This window comes from Sorex araneus, chromosome 6, assembly GCF_027595985.1.
Source record: "Sorex araneus isolate mSorAra2 chromosome 6, mSorAra2.pri, whole genome shotgun sequence".
In the NCBI taxonomy this organism is placed as follows: Eukaryota; Metazoa; Chordata; class Mammalia; order Eulipotyphla; family Soricidae; genus Sorex; species Sorex araneus.
Window position 1 is genome coordinate 64,926,373 of NC_073307.1, and position 19,947 is coordinate 64,946,319.

At 42.9% G+C, this 19,947-nt stretch overlaps 1 protein-coding gene across 1 annotated transcript; it reads right to left on the minus strand.

The window, feature by feature from the left end:
* Window positions 1-5,167: 5,167 nt before the first annotated feature.
* Window positions 5,168-5,734, minus strand: LOC101555144 (myosin regulatory light chain 12B-like). Its single transcript, XM_055143574.1, has one exon. The coding sequence runs from the start codon at window positions 5,732-5,734 to the stop codon at window positions 5,168-5,170; it is 567 nt and encodes a 188-aa protein (XP_054999549.1).
* Between the last annotated feature and the right edge of the window lie 14,213 nt (window positions 5,735-19,947).

Consider the following 19,947-nt stretch of genomic DNA (forward strand, 5'->3'; position numbering starts at 1 on the left):
ACCACTGTGAAAAGGAAGCAAAAGTTCCACAACACCGATAACAAAGCAAAAAGAACCAGTGCATAAATATCCTCCCCCTCCCTCTCTCTCTCTCTCCCTCTCTCTCTCTCCCTCTCTCTCTCTCTCTTTCATTTCTTCTTTTTTGGGGGTTTTCTTCCTCCCTCCCTCCCTCTGTCACTCCCTTCCTTCCTTCCTCCCTCCCTCCCTCTCTCTCTCATTTCTTCTTTTTTTGGGTTTTCTTCCTCCCTCCCTCCCTCCGTCACTCTCTTCCTTCCTTCCTCCCTCCCTCCTTCCCTCCCTCCCTCCCTTCCTTCCTTCCTCCCTCCCTCCCTCTCTCTCTCATTTCTTCTTTTTTTGGGTTTTCTTCCTCCCTCCCTCCCTCCCTTCCTTCCTTCCTTCCTTCCTTCCTTCCTTCCTTCCTTCCTTCCTTCCTTCCTTCCTTCCTTCCTTCCTTCCTTCCACTTTCTTTCCCTCCTCCCCTCTTCCCTTATCTATGTAATGAGTTCCACATTGTGCTACGAAGGCACTGTAACAGCCTTTCAGGGACTATGATCTACAGGGAAAGTAGAGGGAGTAAAATAGGTTCATCTTCAACACTACTAGAATTTACCAAATTGCTTCCCAAAATGGTCATGCCAGTGACATTCTCCCATAATATACAAAATTTCTCTTTGCCCTATGTTTTCACCAGTGCATGGTCTCTGGTGGATGCAAAGAAGGTAAGCCTGGGGGCCAGAGCGATAGCACAGGGGGTAGAGCCTTTGCCTTGCATGTGGCCAACCCGAGTTCAATTCCAGGCATCTCATATGATCCAGGAGTAATTCCTGAGTGCAGAACCAGTAGTGACCCCTGAGCATCTCCAGGTGTGATCCAAAAAGTAAAAAAAAAAAAAAAAAATATGCCTATCATCTGATAACTTGAATGCTGCACTACCCTAATCACTTTCTCGTGCACTTTCTTGTGATTACTCAACTGTCTTTCCCATGCACTGCCTGTTCATATGCTCTACACACGTTTGGTGGGGTTATCTTTCCCTACTTGATTTATAAGTACTAGTATTACATTCTCATATGCCTCTTTTTTTTTTTTCTTTGCTTTTTGGGTCACATCCAGTGATGCTCACATCCAGGGTATACTCCTGGCTCTGCACTCAGGAATTACTCATGGCGGTGCTTGGGGGACCATATAGGGTGCCAGGGATTGAACCCAGGTTGGCCACATGCAAGGCAAATGCCCTACCCGATCTACTATCGCTCCGGCCCCATCATATATCTTTGTAAAGTATATTTAAGTCTTTTTGTCACCTGCTTTTCACTTGGTTAAAAAAGTCTTATTATGGAAGTTTCTAATTTTACAATAGTTAAGTTTTTATGTGTTTTATTTTAAAACTCCCTAGCTTTGATCTATTTAGTTTCTTTTTATTTATGCTATAACAAGGGATCTAGTTTTACATTTATTTTGTTGGACCAGAATCCATTATGAAATCACCAAATTTTTCCTCATTATAACTTCTCACATAGATCAAATTTTCATTTATATGTACATTTCTTTCTAAATTTCCCATACTTTCCATAGGTCTCTATGTCTAAGCCTTTACCATTACTATCATCCTGACTTCTCTACTGCAGTTTTATAGTAAGTTCTGATGTTAATGTAAAAATACATATCTTCTTTTTCAAAACAGTCTATTTTTTATTTTTTACTCTTTGCTGTCAAACAGTATGTTGAAGTACTATTATCATGAACACTTTGTTCTATGGACCATGCATCTGTTGTTTTTTTTCTTTTTTGCAAACAAAAATAATTTCCTTAATAGTAAATTAGCAATTGACCACTGGATGCAAAAAAAAAAAATCACTAATCTTTCTCCCCCCACCCCTCACAAAATATTTATTTTGACCAAATTGAACATAATGAATAACCTATCTCCAGAGCTAAAGTACAAAATGTAACATTCAAAAATATGTCTTTGGGGGGCTGGAACAATAGCACAGCGGGTAGGGCATTTGCCTTGCACGCAGCCGACCCGGGTTCAATTCCCAGCATCCCATATGGTCCCCCGAGCACCGCCAGGAGTAATTCCTGAGTGCATAAGCCAGGAGTAACCCCTGTGCATTGCTGGGTATGACCCAAAAAAGCAATATGTATATATGTATATATATTGCTTATATATATATGTATATATATATGTGTATATATATATGTATATATATATATGTCTTTGGGGCTACCACATTCCATGTAGAGTTTGTGTTCTAGAGTGTTTTCTGGGTGGAGAAGGTGTAAGGACTGAAATCCAGCCTGTGTTCCACTTGTCAATTCCTGTATCCTGAGATGACATTGTCATTCTGAAGGGAAAAGAATCTCCAAAAGAAAGATCTCTTGGGTATAAAAGCCTGCAAAACCACAAGGCTACTTATTACAGAATTTTTGTATGTTCTTGCAGACTTGACTTGGCTGACTCAGTAATGACTCCCTACAACTTTTCCATTCCCATCAGATGAAGTACCTCACAGTGTTTGACAATCTACACCGAATATAACCTATATCCTGCTGATGGAGACAACACATAGGATCTCTATCTCCAGTTGGAAATAATATATACAAATTATTATCTCACAAGTCCCCAGTTTAAGGTTTTGAGCAATAATATTAACATCCTGCTATACTTTCTTTTTTGTTGTTGTTGAATCACCATGAGACACAGTTATAAAACTTTCATATTTGAGTTTCAGTCATACAACCCATCCCTTCACCAGTGCACATTCTCCACCATCAATATCCCCAGTATAACAATCCCCCTTTCCAACCCTCTCCCTGCCTCAATGGCAAATAATTTTCCCTATACTTTCTCTACTTTGGGGCATTATGGTTTGCAATATAGATACTGAGAGGCGATCACGTTTGGTCCTTTATCTACTTTCAGCACACACTTCCCATCCCAAACAATTTCTCCAACCATCATTGACTTAGTGATCCCCTCTCAATTCAGCTGTCTTCTCCTCCAGCTCATGAGACAGGCTTCCAACTATAGAGCAATATTCCTGGCCCTTGTGCCTACTGTCCTTGGGTGTAAGTCTCATTTACTGTTATTTTTATATTCCACAAATGAATGCAGTCATTCTATATCTGTCCCTCTCTTTCTGACTCATTTCACTTAACATGATACTCTCCATGACCATCCACTTATAAGCAAATTTCATGACTTCATCTTTCCTAGCAGCTGCATAGTATTTCATTGTATAGATGTACCAGAGTTTCTTTAACCAGTCGTCCATTCTAGGCCACTCAGTTTGTTTCTAGATTCTGGCTATTGTGAACAGTGCTGCAGTGCACATTCAGGTGAAGCTGTCATTTCTACTGTGCTCTGATGCATCCTTGGGATATATTCACAAAAGTGGTATTGCAGGGTCATACGGAAGCTCAATTTCTAGTTTTTGAAGAACTGTCCATATTGTTTTCCAGAAAGGCTGGACCAGTCAGGATTCCCACCAACAGTGAAAGAGCATCTCTTTATCCCCACATCCACACCAACACTGGTTGCTTTTGCTCTTTTGGATCTGTGGTGTGAGATGATATCTCATTGTTGTTTTGATTTGCATCTCCCTGATTAATAGCTATGTGGAGCATTTTTTCTTGTGCCTTTGGCCATTTGTACTTCTTTTATGGGGAAACTTCTGTTCATTTCTTCTCCCCATTTTTAATGGGGTTGGAGGTTTTTTTCTTGTACAATTCTACTAATGTCTTGTATATCCTAGATATTAATCCCTTGTCAAATGGGTATTGGGTAAATATTCTGTCCCATTCTATGGACTCTCTTTGTATTTTGGTCACTGTTTCCTTTGAGGTACAGAAGCTTCTTAGTTTAATGGAGTCTCATTTGTTTATGTTTGTTTCCACTTGCTTGGTCAGTGGTGTTTCATCCTTAAAGATGCTTTTAGTTTCAATGTCATGGAGGTTTCTACCTTCATTTTCCTCTGTGTGCCTTATGGATTCAGGTCTGATATTGAGGTCTTTAGTCTACTTTTATCTGATTTTTGTGCCTGGCATTAGGCAGAGGTCTGAGTTCGTTTTTGCAGGTAGTTGTCCAGTTTTCCCAGAACCACTTGTTGAAGAGGCTTTCCTTGTTCCACTCACATTTCTTGCTCCTTTATCAAAGATCATATATTGAAGAGTCTGTGACAGAGTATTCAACTCTGTTCCGTTGGTATGTGAGTCTGTCTCTTATCCAATATTATGCTGTTTCAATTACTCCTGCTTTGTAATACAGTTTGAACTTGGGCAAGGTGATGCCACCCATCTTCTTTTTCCCAAGGATTAATAACTTTAACTATTGTGGGGGCATATTGTTCCATATGAATTTCAGGATTACTTTGTCTATTTCTTTGAAGAATGTCATGGGTATACTGATAGGAACTGCATCAAATCTGTATAGTGCTTTGGGGAGTATTGCCATTTTGATCATGGGAATCCTCCCTATCCGTGAGCAGGGGATGTGTCTCCATTACCCAGTGTCCTCTTTTATTTCTTGAAGTAGTGTTTTGTAATTTTCCTTGTATAGGTCCTTCACCTCTTTAGTTAAGCTGATTCTGAAATACTTGATTTTCTGAGGTACTACTGTGAACAAGATTGATTTTTTTTTAATATCTCTTTCGTCTCTTTCATTATTTGTATATAGGAAAGCTGTGGACTTTTGGGTGTTGATTTTGTAGCCTGCCACTTTATTATATAAACCTATTGTTTATAGAAGCTTTTTTGTAGAGTCTTTAGGATTTTCTAAGTATCTTTTTTTATTTCAAAATAGCATTTTTGTTATATAAAAATTTAAAAATCCAGAAAAACCAGAAATGCCAAATATATTTTCCTGGGCTTTCACATTGGTTGATTTTAATTTGCAATCTCTTTTCCAATACAATTTACAAATTTGTCCCCAATTGCCATCTGATTACACAAGTCCTAAGTGGCAGAAAGGTCTAGAATAAATACACTGAAAAGAGAGGCAAAGCTATAAAACGCAGTTGCATGTAACAGATCTGTGAAGGTGGGGGAAAGGGTCTGGGAAATGAAACAGAGGAAGGCAGAGTAAAGGTTCTCTCAATCGTCTTTGTCTTTTGCTCCATGTTTGAGGATGCGTGTGAACTTGATGTAGTTGAAATTTCCCTTTTGTCTATTGGTGGTTCTCTGTTCTCTGTACATCCACTTCCTCATCTGTGAACCGATCTCCCACTGTGGTCAGCAGTTCTCTCAGGTAATCTTCTTGGATGGTTCCAGTTGCTTCTTCATCAAAGCAAGCAAAAGCGTTTCTGATGACATCTTCTGGATCTGTGCCATTTAACTTCTCCCCGGACATTGTGAGGAACATAGTGAAATTTATGGGTCTGGGATCCTCATTCATCATGGCATCGAGGTGTGCATCAGCTGGATTTTTCTGTAGTGAAGAAAGCATATCACGCAAATCTTCCTTGTCAATGGGACCATCTCTGTTCTGATCAATCATGTTTAAGGCCTCTTTGAACTCCTGAATCAGAGACTGGTCAAACATCGCGAACACATTGGACGTTGCGTGCTGGGCGCGCTTCTTGGTGGTCTTGGTCTTTGCTTTTTTGCTCGACACGATGGCTGTTTTAAGTCGCCAGAACCTGGGGTGCTCTGCAGGAGACGACAAGCGACCCAGAGGACCGCTAGTCTGGGTGGCCAGCGTTGGCGCCTGGCACTTCACCTTCTTTTTCCCCATCTTCAGTCCTAAATGAATGAAAGCACTCCTCAGATTTTTCAAGTGACAGGTTTATTTCCAAGGATCATTCCTTCTTACCTTGAATTAGTGATATATTGTTTAAACTACTGTTTGGTTTTAACACTTTAGATGATTCATTTGTTTAAGGACAGAATTGCTGTGTTTACTATATGCCAGGCATGGTTCTAAGTGCTTTCTTTACATACAATTCATTAAATTCTCACCAGTTATTATTCACCCTTTACATTTGTGGAAACTGAATCACAGCAAAACTAATAGAGCCAGTAATCAATTTAGATAGGCAAGAGTCCATGCTTACATGTAAATTACCTAACTGTACATGACAACAAAACTGGTATCCCTGAAGAATATACTTTTAATATTACTGAACTATAAATAATGTTCTAGGTTAAAGTTTTCGACAAATAAATGCTGTGATCCTTAAAGCCATATATAATACCTAAATAGTTAAGCATAGCTTAATATCATATTCAAAACAAATACTAAAATACAATGTTCTCAACTAAAGTAAGCAAAGATCAGATAAAATGGTCTCCTTTTCATCTAGCAGAAAAGAATTCTACAAATCCAAAATATTTTAAAGCAAAATAAAATCTCAGCTCCCTATCTTCCTGTAAAGTTACACAAAACTCCTATACTTTTAGTAGTATCTGATTTGCCAGAGAAGGAACTCAACCTCTTTTCTCTCTCAACTCTAAGTAAATTTAGATCATAGAGTTTATGAAGTAAGACATTCATTTAGGTTTTAAAAGGCATAAAATGAGTGGAGATAGATCTTGTGTAGCTTGATCATCAGTCAGAAGAAGGTAACAAGATTTCTACTTCTTAGATATAAGCTATTCTCTTGACTTCTTGAAATGAAATTTACAGGACAAAGACATTTTATAGTCATTACACTAGTACTCAAAATGAGCATCTAATCATTGTCAGATATTTGTGTGTGTGTGTGTGAGGGTACATATATACGTGTAAATATATTTGTTTAATATGCTTATAATCAGCTTGAATCGTATTGAAATTACACCCAGTTTAGAACCAACTTTATAAAATAACCATAAATTACTATGTAATTAACAAACTTCTGGCTTCTCTGACATTCTGAAAATAGATTTTAGCCTAAAGGGTTAAAAAGTGTGAGTACTATGTACTAGCTGAGAGCACATCTGTATTCACTCTGTCTCGAAACTGTTGGAACTGTGCTAACACAGCCGCCTTTGGCTCACCCATCCCACCATCCCCCACAGAAATAAGTGTGTTTGTCCTAGACTTAACCCCTTTTCAGTAGCAGGTTCGAATTCCAGAACAACTTGCCCAAGGATCATGTTGGCAAGAATATGCTTATCTTGGAAACCTATAGGCCAGAATATGCTCACCCTTAAAAAAGCAGATCCTACAGATAGCAGTGACTGGCCAATCAGAGTTCTCGATATCTGAGAACTCTGGGTCTCACATTCTTACCTTCTTTCCAATATCAAGCCCATATGCTCTTCAGGACTCTTTGTGAAATAAAAGAAAAGAAGTTGTAAAAAGTCCTAAGAAAATATCTGGAAAATTTGGGGAAGGCCACTTTGAGTAGGAAAAAGGTAATTTTTCAAAATGGCATTGATGCATGTGAATTTACCAAAAATTGTGTAGTTTTCTCAACAAGGAAACACTGACTCTGAAAGAAGAAATAGAAGAGAGAGGCCTAATAGACCTATACAGGGCCTTACACCCCAAAAAGAAAGAATACACATTCTTTTCCAGTGCACACGGAACATTTTCTAAAATAGACCATGTACTGGGCCCCAGAACATACCTCAATAGAATCGGAAAAATAGAAATTGTATCAACCATTTTTTCAGACCACGATGCGCTGAAGATAGAAGCTAACCACTCACAAACACGGAAAATCAAATCAAACACCTGGAAACTAAACAATTCAATGTTGGCCAATGAGTGGGTCAGGAAGGAAATCAAGGAAGAAATCAAAAGATACTTAGAAACTAACGAGAATGAAGACACGAGCTACCAAAACCTATGGGACGCAGCTAAAGCCGTGTTAAGGGGAAAATTTATAGCTCTCCAAGCATTCCTCAGGAAGGAAGAAAGGACCCACATAGATAGCTTGACTTCACGACTCAAGACTTTAGAAAAGGACCAGAAAAAGGACCCCAAACCAGACCGAAGGAAAGAAATAATAAAAATTAGAGCAGAAATTAATGACATCGAAACCAAAAAAACAATCCGAAAGATCAATGAAACAAAGAGTTGGTTCTTTGAGAAAATAAATAAGATTGATAAACCGCTAGCAAGACTCACAAAGAAAGAAAGAGAGAAAACTCTAATAAATCGAATCAGAAATGAAAAGGGGGACATCATAACAGAAACCAGTGAGATTCAAAAGATCATTAGAGACTACTTTGAAGGTCTTTACGCCACAAAAAAGGAGAACCTAAAAGAAATGGATGGATTCCTTGATTCCTACAATCTCCCAACACTGAAGAAAGAAGACTTGGAATACCTGAATAGACCCATCAATGTTAAGGAAATTGAAACTGTAATCAAAAACCTCCCCAAAAACAAAAGCCCAGGCCCAGATGGTTTCACTGGCGAATTCTTCCAAACATTTAAAGAAGACCTATTGCCTGTTTTCCTCAAACTTTTCCAGGAAATTGAAAAAACAGGAACTCTCCCAAACAGTTTCTATGAAGCACATATCTCCCTAATACCAAAAGCAAACAAAGACACCACTAAGAAAGAAAATTACAGACCAATTTCCCTGATGAACACCGATGCGAAGATCCTCAACAAAATACTAGCAAATAGGATCCAACAACTCATCAAAAAGATCATACATCACGACCAAGTGGGATTCATCCCAGGGATGCAAGGATGGTTTAACATTCGGAAATCAATCAACATAATCCAGCATATCAACAAAAGTAAAGACAAAAACCATATGATCATATCAATAGATGCAGAGAAAGCATTTGACAAGATCCAACATCCTTTCATGATGAAAACCCTCGCCAAAATGGGGTTTGGAGGAACTTTCCTCAAGATAGTCGAAGCCATCTATCACAAGCCTACGGCAAGCATAATCCTCAACGGGGAAAAACTAAGGGCCTTTCCTCTGAGATCGGGCACAAGACAAGGATGCCCACTCTCACCACTCCTCTTCAATATAGTACTGGAAGTACTTGCGATAGCTATTAGACAAGAAAAAGAGATTAAGGGCATCCAGATAGGAAGGGAAGAAATCAAACTCTCACTATTTGCAGACGACATGATACTATATCTAGAGAAGCCTAAAACCTCTACTAAGAAACTCTTAGAAACAATAGACTTATACAGTAAAGTTGCAGGCTACAAAATCAATACCCAAAAATCCATGGCCTTCATATATGCAAACAATGAGGCAGAGGAAAGGGACATGAAAAAAGCAATCCCATTCACAATCGTGCCCCAGAAAATCAAGTACCTCGGAATCAGCTTAACCAAGGAAGTAAAAGACCTTTACAAAGAAAACTACAAAACGCTACTCCATGAAATCAAAGAGGACATGAGGAAATGGAAACATATACCCTGCTCGTGGATAGGGAGAATCAATGTTGTCAAAATGGCAATACTCCCTAAAGCATTATACAGATTCAATGCGATCCCTATAAGTATACCCATGACATTCTTCAAAGAAATGGATCAAGCAATCCTAAAATTCATATGGAATAACAAACGTCCAAGGATAGCTAAAACAATTCTTGGGAAAAAGATGATGGGAGGCATCACCCTCCCCAACCTCAATCTTTACTACAAAGCAGTAACAATTAAAACAGCATGGTACTGGAACAAAGGCAGAGCCGTAGACCAATGGAACAGGGTGGAATATCCCTACACACAACCCCAAATGTATGATCATCTAATCTTTGATAAGGGAGCAAGAGATGTGAAGTGGAGCAAGGAAAGCCTCTTTAACAAATGGTGCTGGCACAACTGGACAACCACATGCAAAAAAATGGGTTTAGACCTTGACCTGACACCATGCACAAAAGTCAGATCAAAATGGATTAAAGACCTCAACATTAGACCACAAACCATAAGGTACATTGAAGACAAGGTCGGCAAAACCCTCCACGATATTGAAGATAAACGTATCTTCAAAGGTGACACGGAACTAAGCAATCTAGTAAAAACAGAGATCAACAAATGGGACTACATTAAACTAAAAAGCTTCTGCACCGCAAGAGATACAGTGACCAGAATACAAAGACTATCCACAGAATGGGAAAGGATATTTACACAATACCCATCAGATAAGGGGTTGATATCAATGGTATATAAAGCACTGGTTGAACTCTACAAGAAGAAAACATCCAACCCCATCAAAAAATGGGGCGAAGAAATGAACAGAAACTTTACCAAGGAAGAAATACGAATGGCCAAAAGGCACATGAAAAAGTGCTCTGCATCACTAATCATCAGAGAGATGCAGATCAAAACAACCATGAGATACCACCTCACACCACAGAGACTGGCACACATCCAAAAGAACAAAAGCAACCGCTGTTGGAGAGGATGTGGGGAGAAAGGGACCCTTCTACACTGCTGGTGGGAATGCCGGCTAGTTCAGCCCTTTTGGAAAACAGTATGGACGATTCTCAGAAAACTAGAGGTTGAGCTCTCATTTGACCCAGCAATACCACTGCTGGGAATATATCCCAGAGAGGCAAAAAAGTACAATCGAAACAACATCTGCACATGTATGTTCATCGCAGCACTGTTTACAATAGCCAGAATCTGGAAAAAACCCGAATGCCCCAAAACAGATGACTGGTTGAGGAAACTTTGGTACATCTATACAATGGAATACTATGCAGCTGTTAGAAAAAAGGAAGTCAAGAATTTTGTAGTTAAGTGGATGGGCATGAAAAGTTTCATGCTGAGTGAAATGAGTCAGAAAGAGAGAGACAGACATAGAAAGACTGCACTCATCTATGGTATATAGAATATCAGAGTGGGAGACTAATACCCAAGAACCGTAGAAATAAGTACCAGGAGGTTGACCCCATGGCTTCGCGGCTGGCCTCACGTTCCGGGGAAAGGGCAACTCAGAGAAGCGATCACCAACTACATTGTAGTGGAAGGCCATGTGGGGGAAGGGAGTTGCGGGCTGAATGAGGGCTAGAGACTGAGCACAGCGGCCACTCAACACCTTTATTGCAAACCACAACAGCTAATTAGAGAGAGAGAACAGAAGGGAATGCCCTGCCACAGTGGCAGGGTGGGGTGGGGGGGAGATGGGATTGGGGAGGGTGGGAGGGACACCGGGTTTACGGGTGGTGGAGAATGGGCACTGGTGAAGGGATGGGTTCCCGAACTTTGTATGGGGGAAGTATAAGCACAAAAGTGTATAAATCTGTAACTGTACCCTCACGGTGATTCTCTAATTAAAAATAAATAAATTATTAAAAAAAAATTGTGTAGTTTTCAATTCACACGTTTTCTCGTGAAAAGATTTAGTTAATCAATTAATTAATTTCTATAGCATCACACTCTAAAGTAGAATAGAAAGAAAATAGACCTGGATTCTATCACACTTCCTACAAACTAGTTCAAATAATAATTCATTTCCTGCCCAGTCTAGCTACTTTCCTCTAGAAAATAAAATATTAGTAAAATAATCTCTAAAATCCCCTTCCACTAAGATGCTATTCTAGACTCAAAAGTATTTTACTGAACTACAAATTTGTGTGTGGAGATATATATGCATTTATTTGTGTATTTGTTTACATATTGTATATATTGTACATATTTGTGTACATACAAATATGATTAAAGTATATATAGGATTAAAATAAGCACTCTATTCTAGACACATTTATGCCATTCTTATTTTCTTTTTTTATACTATCATATAAAAAGATGTGTAGATTTTACAAAATTTCACAAATGTGATTTTTCTCCCTATTTATTTTCAGAAATACAGTCATTTTATTTATGTGAGCATATTTTTAATTTTGAGAAAGTTGTTTTCACTTTAAAATATGGTAGTATATGATGGTTTGCCTTTTGGGGGTGGGCACACCCAGTGGTACTCAGGGATCACTTCTCCTGACTCTGAGGACTGTGTGGGTACCCAGGATTGCACCCAGGTTGGATACGTTCAAAGTAATGACCTTAGGTGTTGTGTTATCTCTCCAACCCTTGCCATTATTTTTTAATAAGTTTAACATTTTGATTATCAATAAGAAAACATCAATTCTTTGTGATCCTGAATAATTTTTGAGTCTGAGGAACAGAAATTTTGAGTATTAATGGTGCAATGATTACATACCCCAGAGTAAGACTAAGTTCTAGTCCTACTTGTACAATTTGGAAGTGAACAAACATTGGGATCAGTTGCTCGGCATCTTGTCTTTCTCACCAACCTAATGTTACCAATTCTAATAATGCTTGTGTAGAACTGGAACGACAGTACAGTGCATAGGATGCCTTGCATAAGGTCAACCCAGGTTCAGTCCCCCACACCACACACGGTACCTGACGGACCACCAGTAGTGACCCCTGAGCACCCCGGTTTGTGGCCAAAAAAACAAAATCATATTAGCAATAATAATAATAATACTTAAGTCATCAGGAGATTTAAATGAGCTGATATACTGAGCTTAGAATGACTGGTGCTAGCCAACTTTCTCTTAGGTGCCCTCTCTTCCTCTTCACCCATTTCACTTCTCTAATCGGTCTTTCTCTCCCCCTACCATCCTAGCCCTAACCCATGTTTATGTGCTTGGTTTGGCTTCTTTTTGATTGGGTGTGGTCTGTCTAGTCTTGGCTCGGCCTCGGCCAGCAAGTCGCAGTGACTGGCACTGTTCTCCGGGGGATAGAGGTTGCCAGCTGCCAGCCCTCCCCCAACTGCAGCCATCACTTTCCTCTCCCTGCAACTTGGCAGCCAGTGGTACTTTAAATTTGCCCTTCACAGAAGCTCCATCAGCAAAAGACAACCCAAAAAATCAAACAAGCAAGGCTAAGTTTTTAAAAACATGCTATGTCAGATGAATCAGGATGTAAAGTAGAAACATTAACAGTAGGAATAATCAATAAAATAGAAGAAGGAAGTGGAGAAAAATGCCAGCAATTACACTGATTCCTTAAAGGGGAAGGTTATATTTTGATATTTACCCAGCATCCTTTTAAAATTTAAATTATTTTCTTTCAGAGTGTTCCATACACACACACACACACACACACACACACGCACGCACGCACACGCACGCACGCACGCACGCGCGCGCGCACACACACACACACAGAGTTACAACAATGAACTGGTTTAAATATTTTGATGAACCAGAGTCTCATGGTGTGCTCATGGCTAAAATTCATTAATCTCCCAAGTGGAGGGTCTTTGAGTTTTGTTAATGATTATAATATTTTTATTTATGTTTATTTTCTAATATATTTTTTCACATGGATTTGCTTTTAAATTTTGGCAGTTGGTATTTTACTAATTAGCAAATGGTGTCTCCGAGAATCTAAAAAACTTGCCCAAAGTCACAAATTGACAAAACTAATATTGGAGTACAAATGAAAATGGAGAATTTTCAAAGTCCTTGAGGAGCACAGGAGATATTCAGCAAAGGAGGGCGATGTCCTGTAGGGTGAAGAACAAGAACAGTACTAGACTTATTTTCACAGGGGGTTACACTTAAGTAAGTCAGCTTCACTATGAAAATAACTCCTAGTAATTCCCCAGGGTTTTTCACAATTTCCTTATTAGCTTTACAACTCAAACTATATGTTCTCTTAATTTGTTTTTCTAATTTGTTTGTACAATGGCTGCCTTGGCAGTACCAGGTTAAGAAGTTCAAAGAAGGTACACCAGAATGTTCTCTTTCTGGGCTGCCTCTGAAAAGAGTGTTTGTAAATTGAAAACAGCCTGCATTGCATAGGTGATGTCATTAAACATGTATTTGATTTATCCAAAGCTATCTGGCATTTGTTCTTTACCAACTTGACTGATTCTAATCATGTGAGCTTAAAAATGCACAATCAAATTTAATGAATGTCAACTTGTGCAGTAATTTGAGCTGGTTTGAGTGTTTTTTTAAAACATAAAAACATTAAAACTCATGAAGAATCTCTTTGAATTGTTGGTCATTCTGCTTTGTTTTGGTTTTTCATTGTAAGAGGTGGGGAGATGGACGTTCCCGTTGTGGCTCAGGGCCACTCCTTGCTCTGCAACCAAGAGCCTCTGTTCTTCCTTTGGCAGTGGCGGCGGGGAAGGCGGGCGAGGGGAGGCACGCCTCCTCCCCTCTGAGGGACTGTGGGGCTGAGGGATTACTTCTGGCTCTGCACTCAGGAATCACTCACCGCACTCAGGGACGGATGTGATGACGGCAATTGAACCCAAATAGCCCCTGAAAGTCAAGCGCCCTGCCAGCTATGTTACCCCTCCAACGGGGGAATCGGGTTCTGTACCAAGAATGGAACCCAGGTCAGGCTCACATAAAACATAAAAACTGTGTCTAAGAAAAAGTTTTGGCCTCATGGGGAAAATAATTTTTTAGGTCTTGAAAGTCGAAGAACCTGGGGTCTGTACCTGTGATAGATCAAAACTAATAAAGTTATGCTCTTTTCCTTCTTTTTTTAATTTATTAACTCTGTCCATTAGAACTTTGGGCAATAATGGAGTCATCTCTGTTAGGGCTACCTAATAAAAACAATTTAAACAAATAAATATGTTTTTAAAGTCATTTGTGGCTATCGAGCACCTGAAATATAGTTGATGCTATAGAGAAAGTTAATTTTTAATTTCACTTCACTTAAATTTAAATAATCTTTGTGGATAGTGGCTCTTTATTGGACAGGGCAGTGATAAGATTTCCCTTAATGATAAGTAATCCTACTGTTCTGTGATCCTAAACACTTCAAATTATGAAATTAGGGTTAAGGTTTCGGGTTTTAAACTTCTGATCATTAATTAGGTACTGAAATAAAATTGGCTTTCCAGATACAATATTTCCAGAGATTGTTTTTGTTCTTATTTAATAGACATCAAAGCAACTATATTTTGCAAAATTAAAAAGTGGGGCAGTAGGCTATATATACATTCAAAAAAGTAAATAATGTTGGTCTAGAGAGTTAATATCCAGTGGTAAGAATATATATATATATATACATATATACACATACATGTACATACATATGCATGGAAAAACATCAGAAAATATAAGAAAGAAGAAAATATGGGGCTGGAGCGATAGCACAGCGTGTAGGGCATTTGCCTTGCATGCAGTCGACTTGGGTTCGATTCCCAGCATCCCGTATGGTCCCCTGAGCACCGCCAGGAGTGATTCCTGAGTGCATGAGCCAGGAGTAACCCCTGTGCATCCATCGCCAGGTGTGACCCAAAAAGAAAAAAGAAAAAAAAAAGAAAAGAAAGAAGAAAATATAAGAAAGGGGAGATATAGAGGAAACTCAACTCTACCAAGACTGGACAAACTGTGTTTCTGACAAGTATATTGGCCCCATGGTTTCTGCTAAATTCCCAATTTGGTACATCCTGAATTGGGGGTTTAAAACAGGCTGAGCCATAAATGCATCCTTTTAGCCAGAATTGTTAAACTCCAATTTCAGGGCAAACAACTGGGCTGAGCTCTGGGGACAGAATGCCTGCCCTTCAGAAAAGGTAAAACTCCCCTGGGAAGAGCCAGGTGAACGAAGAAGCAGTGAAAATACAGTGGCAAGTGCCACAACAGGAATAGACTCTGGATACACACACAAGCACTGCACACACACATAAACGAGATGTTTCTAATTCAGTCTTGGCTGGTCAGGAAAAATTACAAAGGCAGAAAAGAAAGGGAGAGATTGGGGATGGAGGGGAAAGAGGAGAGAGAAAACCGTAGCTTCTTCCTGAATATTTCCAGTATTTCTGTTTCTATGGATATTTTTCTTTCATTTGGCCTGATGTCACCAGCCATTCGAAGACTGTTCACTTCTTGTGTACATTTCAATCAATATATATTTATTGACACTAAGAATTGATTTTAGAGCTCATGGTCCCTTTACTAAGAGTTCACCATGTACCCAGGCAAAAGGCATATGGAGAAAAACATTTCCCCCCAAAAAAATAAGTTTCTGGGTCAAATTTTTTTTATTAGTTTATTTTTAATTAGAGAGTCATCGTGAGGGTACAGATCCATACATCTTTGTGCTCATGTTTCCCCCATACAAAGTTCGATAACCCATCCCTTCACCAGTGCCCATTCTCCACCACCAGTAAACCCAACATCCCTCCCCCCCTCCCCAGTCCCGTCTCCCCCCACCCCACCCTGCCACTATGGCAGGGTATTCCCTTTTGTTCTCTCTCTCTGATTAGGTGTTGTGGTTTGCAATAAAGGTGTTGAGTGGCCATTGTGTTCAGTCTCTAGTCTGTATTCGGCCTGCATCACCCTTCTCCCACATGACCTCCGACCACATTTTACTTGGTGGTCCCTTCCCTGAGTTATCTGGGTCAAATTTCGTGAAAAATTTCTGCGTAATAAAAATGTAATACTGTCTCCAGAGGGAGGGACAGGTTGTAAATGATCTCTAGGTTGTAGGATACGGAGAAACTTCCTATGGAACTGCCGATGCCGGAGGCAATCAGAATGAAGAGCAGAAGAGCTGATCTTCAGTAGGAAGCTGCCACCTGCGCTGGGGGTGGGGATAAATTAGGGAAGGGAGCACTGGGCACAGTCTCTGAGGGAAAACGTGTAGCCAATGAGGCAGGCTTAGTGCAGAGGGAACGTGGGGAAACTGATGAAGGGGTGGTGTTGCTCACCTAAAATTCATCCTGAACTTCTTTTGTAACTTTGTAATTCATGGTGATTCAATTTAAAAAATCATTTTTAAAGTGTGCCCACCAGAGAACTTCAAAAGGGATCTTAGAACAATATTCACAATCTCAGCAACCAAAACACTTAAATTTGACTGCCAGTTCAATAATATGCTGTTGAGTGAAATTCTTTTTTTCTTGGCTTTTTGGGGCACACCTGGCGATGCACAGGATTTACTCCTGGTGATGCTCAGGGGACCATATGGGATGCTGAGAATCGAACCCGGGTCGGGTCGGACATGTGCAAGACAAACGCTCTACCTGCTGTGCTATTGCTCCAGCCCCTGTTAAGTGAAAGTTTTGTTTTCAATATATCCACCATACCAAGCATGTGCCTTGTATGTCTCATATTCTCATTAAGTGTTTGGATAAAAAATTTTGAATACATTTATATGAATATAAATCTTTTTAAAATGTAATACTGCCCCCAAAAAATGTAGTACTGTCTTGGAATGCATAATTTCTTTATGAGAATTTCTTGCTAATCTTGCATAAGATTTTCTACCCAAATAACAATTAGACATCTCACCAAAATAAACTTCTGGAAAGTTGAATAAAAAGGGAAATGCCATTGCTATGCAAATTTACTATTTCAATTTACAATCTGTAAATAGGTCATTTCTATAGCAGGGTGATCAAGGTTTAGGATTTACCTCTGACAACCTGGGTTCAAAGTACAGGTTTTCCACTACAGGCTGTGTGGCCTTGGGGCATTATTTAATTTATCTAGGCCTCAATTTCCTTATTTGTAAGGAAGAAGGTTAGGTAGATAATGGGACTTTATAGCTCTTGACCGCATAGAGATTATAAAAGAATCAAAAGTTCGCCTACTTATAAGGAACTTAAAATAGCACCCGCCCCAAGTAGAACATGCATGGTTTATTGGATTCTAATTGCATAAACCTAAAAAAAAAAATTAACATACTTATGCCAAAGTTAAAAACCAGTGTGTAGGGGCAAGGAACGTAGCTCCAGAAGTGTTGAACCCTTAATTTCTACCTAGCCCCGCACCACCCCGCCCCTTTCCTTCTCAGCACGCGTGAGAGAGGCCCAAAGATGTGGAAAATAAGAAACATCCCAATGTGGAAAGACAAGTGGCCAATTCTGCAGCTTTCTTTAAATCAGAGTGTCTGATTTAAACGCTGATTTACAGAAAGGAGCCTGCTGGTGCCGGGCGCCCTGACCCGGCAGCCGCCCCGGTGCTCGGGAGGCGGGGGTGGCGGTGGCGGGGTACGGGGATGCTTCCCCGGTTGATTGCGGTGGGGGGGGGGGGGGAGGTGAGTGGGGCAGACGCGGAAGGGTTGGGTCTGTTTGTTTGTTTTCTGAAAAGGGGGCTTAAGCCAAGTGAGCTCGAGAACCTCTGCAAACTGTTGACGCCCCTCTTGGGAGGTCCTGGAAGGGCGGGGAGACCCGCAGCTTGCCTGGAGCACGTGTGCACGCGTGTAGGCCTGTGCGGAGCATGTGTGCACGTATGCACGCCTGTGCATGCTGCTTTGCCGACTCGCGATGAGACGGCTTAGGGACAGGCCACAGTTTTGCTAGAAAGAACCTCAGAGGGGGCATCGGGTGACAGACGTTTCCCAGGAGACCGGCTCTCCGGGCGGGGCGTCCAGGGCCAGGCCTGGGCACTGAGCGGGCCCCTCCTCGGCGTCCGGGAGGCTGCCCTGGCACCTCGGCACGAGCCCCATTCCCGAGGCCCTCCCGGGTTCCGTGGGGCTTGGCGCGGTGGGACGTGATGCTTCCTGACGCCCTGACCTGCTGGGCACAGGGGCCAGCCTCGCCCCTTCCGCCCCCGCGGGGACGCGCTCTGCAAGGTCTATTGGGTTCCAGTGGCACAAACCTTGGGACAGTCCACGGGGCGGGCCCAGGCCGGACTGATGCGCCCGCGCGGCCTCCCGAGTGGGCCTCCCCGCGGCCTCCCGAGTGGGCCTCCCCGCGGCCTCCCGAGTGGGCCTCCCTGCACGGTCCCCCCAAGTGGGCATCCCTGCACTGTCCTCCCGAGTGGGCCTCCCTGCACGGGCCTCCCGAGTGGGCCTCCCTGCACGGTCCCCCCGAGTGGGCCTCCCTGCACGGTCCTCCCGAGTGGGCCTCCCCGCGGCCTCCCGAGTGGGCCTCCCTGCACGGGCCTCCCTGCGGCCTCCCGCCTCCCGCCAGCGCCGGGCTGCTCTCGAGGTTTCTGTGTCGCCAGGCGAGCCGGGCACCGCCGGGGGCGGGTGCAGGCGTGCCATGGCGGCGTCCCCGCTTCCTGGGCGCGCGCGCGCGGGGCCGGGGACAGGCCTGGCTCGGCGTCCCCGTCCCCGCCGCCCCGGGCCGCCCTCCCCCCTCCCCCCGCCCGCGCCGTCGCGGGTCCCCCGGCTGGGGGCGGCGCCCGCGGCTGAATCACCGTCACGTGGGGCCCGCCCCGCCGGCCCTGGCGCTCGGCTCGGTGGAAATTTCCGGAGCGCCCGTGGGGCTGCGCGCTGCAGGCTCCGCCCGCGCCGCCCCCCGCCTGGCGCCGCCGCGCCCCGCTCCCTGCGCCCGCGCCCGGGCATCCTGCGGGCCCGCGCCGGCGCCTCCGGGGCGCCCGCGCCCGCCCCACCCGCGCGCCCCGGGGGGCTGCACCCGAGGCCCCCAGCACCGCGCTCGAGTCTCTCCAGGCCCCCCGCGCCCGCGCCCGCCCCACCCGCGCACCCCGGGGGGCTGCACCCGAGGCCCCGGGCACCGCGCTCGAGACTCTCCAGGCCCCCTCCGCGCCCGTCCCACCCGCGCGCCCCAGGGCTGCAGGGCGCTGGGGGCTGCGCCCGAGGCCCCGGGGGTCCGCAGGGTCGCCCGGCCCGGAGCATCGCCCGCCCTCCCTGCGAAGCACGACGGAAGCGCCTCCTGTTGGAGCTGTTGGCCTCATCTCCCCCACCCCACCCCGAGGGTGACAAATGGCCACTCGATGACCAGCTTTTGCTTGAAAGCATGAGGGAGGTGCGTGGTTCACCTCGAGAATGCACACACAGGGGGCTGGAGCCGTAGCACAGCGGGGAGGGTTTGCCTTGCAGGAGGCTGACCCGGGTTCGATTCCCAGCATCCCATAGGGTTTCCCGAGCACAGCCTGGAGTAATTCCTGAGTGCAAAGACAGGAGTAACTCCTGAGCATTGCTGGGTGTGACCCCTGCCCCCCAAAGAGAATGCACGCTCATTGGCGACTGGTTGCTTCTGAGCTGTTCTTTCAGGTGGGGCACTGAATAAGGAGGGGCGCTAAGAAATACGCAGTAATTGGGTGGCCCCAAAATAGGTTTCTCAGGGTACAGGTATTGTTGAGCAGACAGAAGGTGGCAAAGGTTTGAGCCAAAACAGTGGGAGTTTT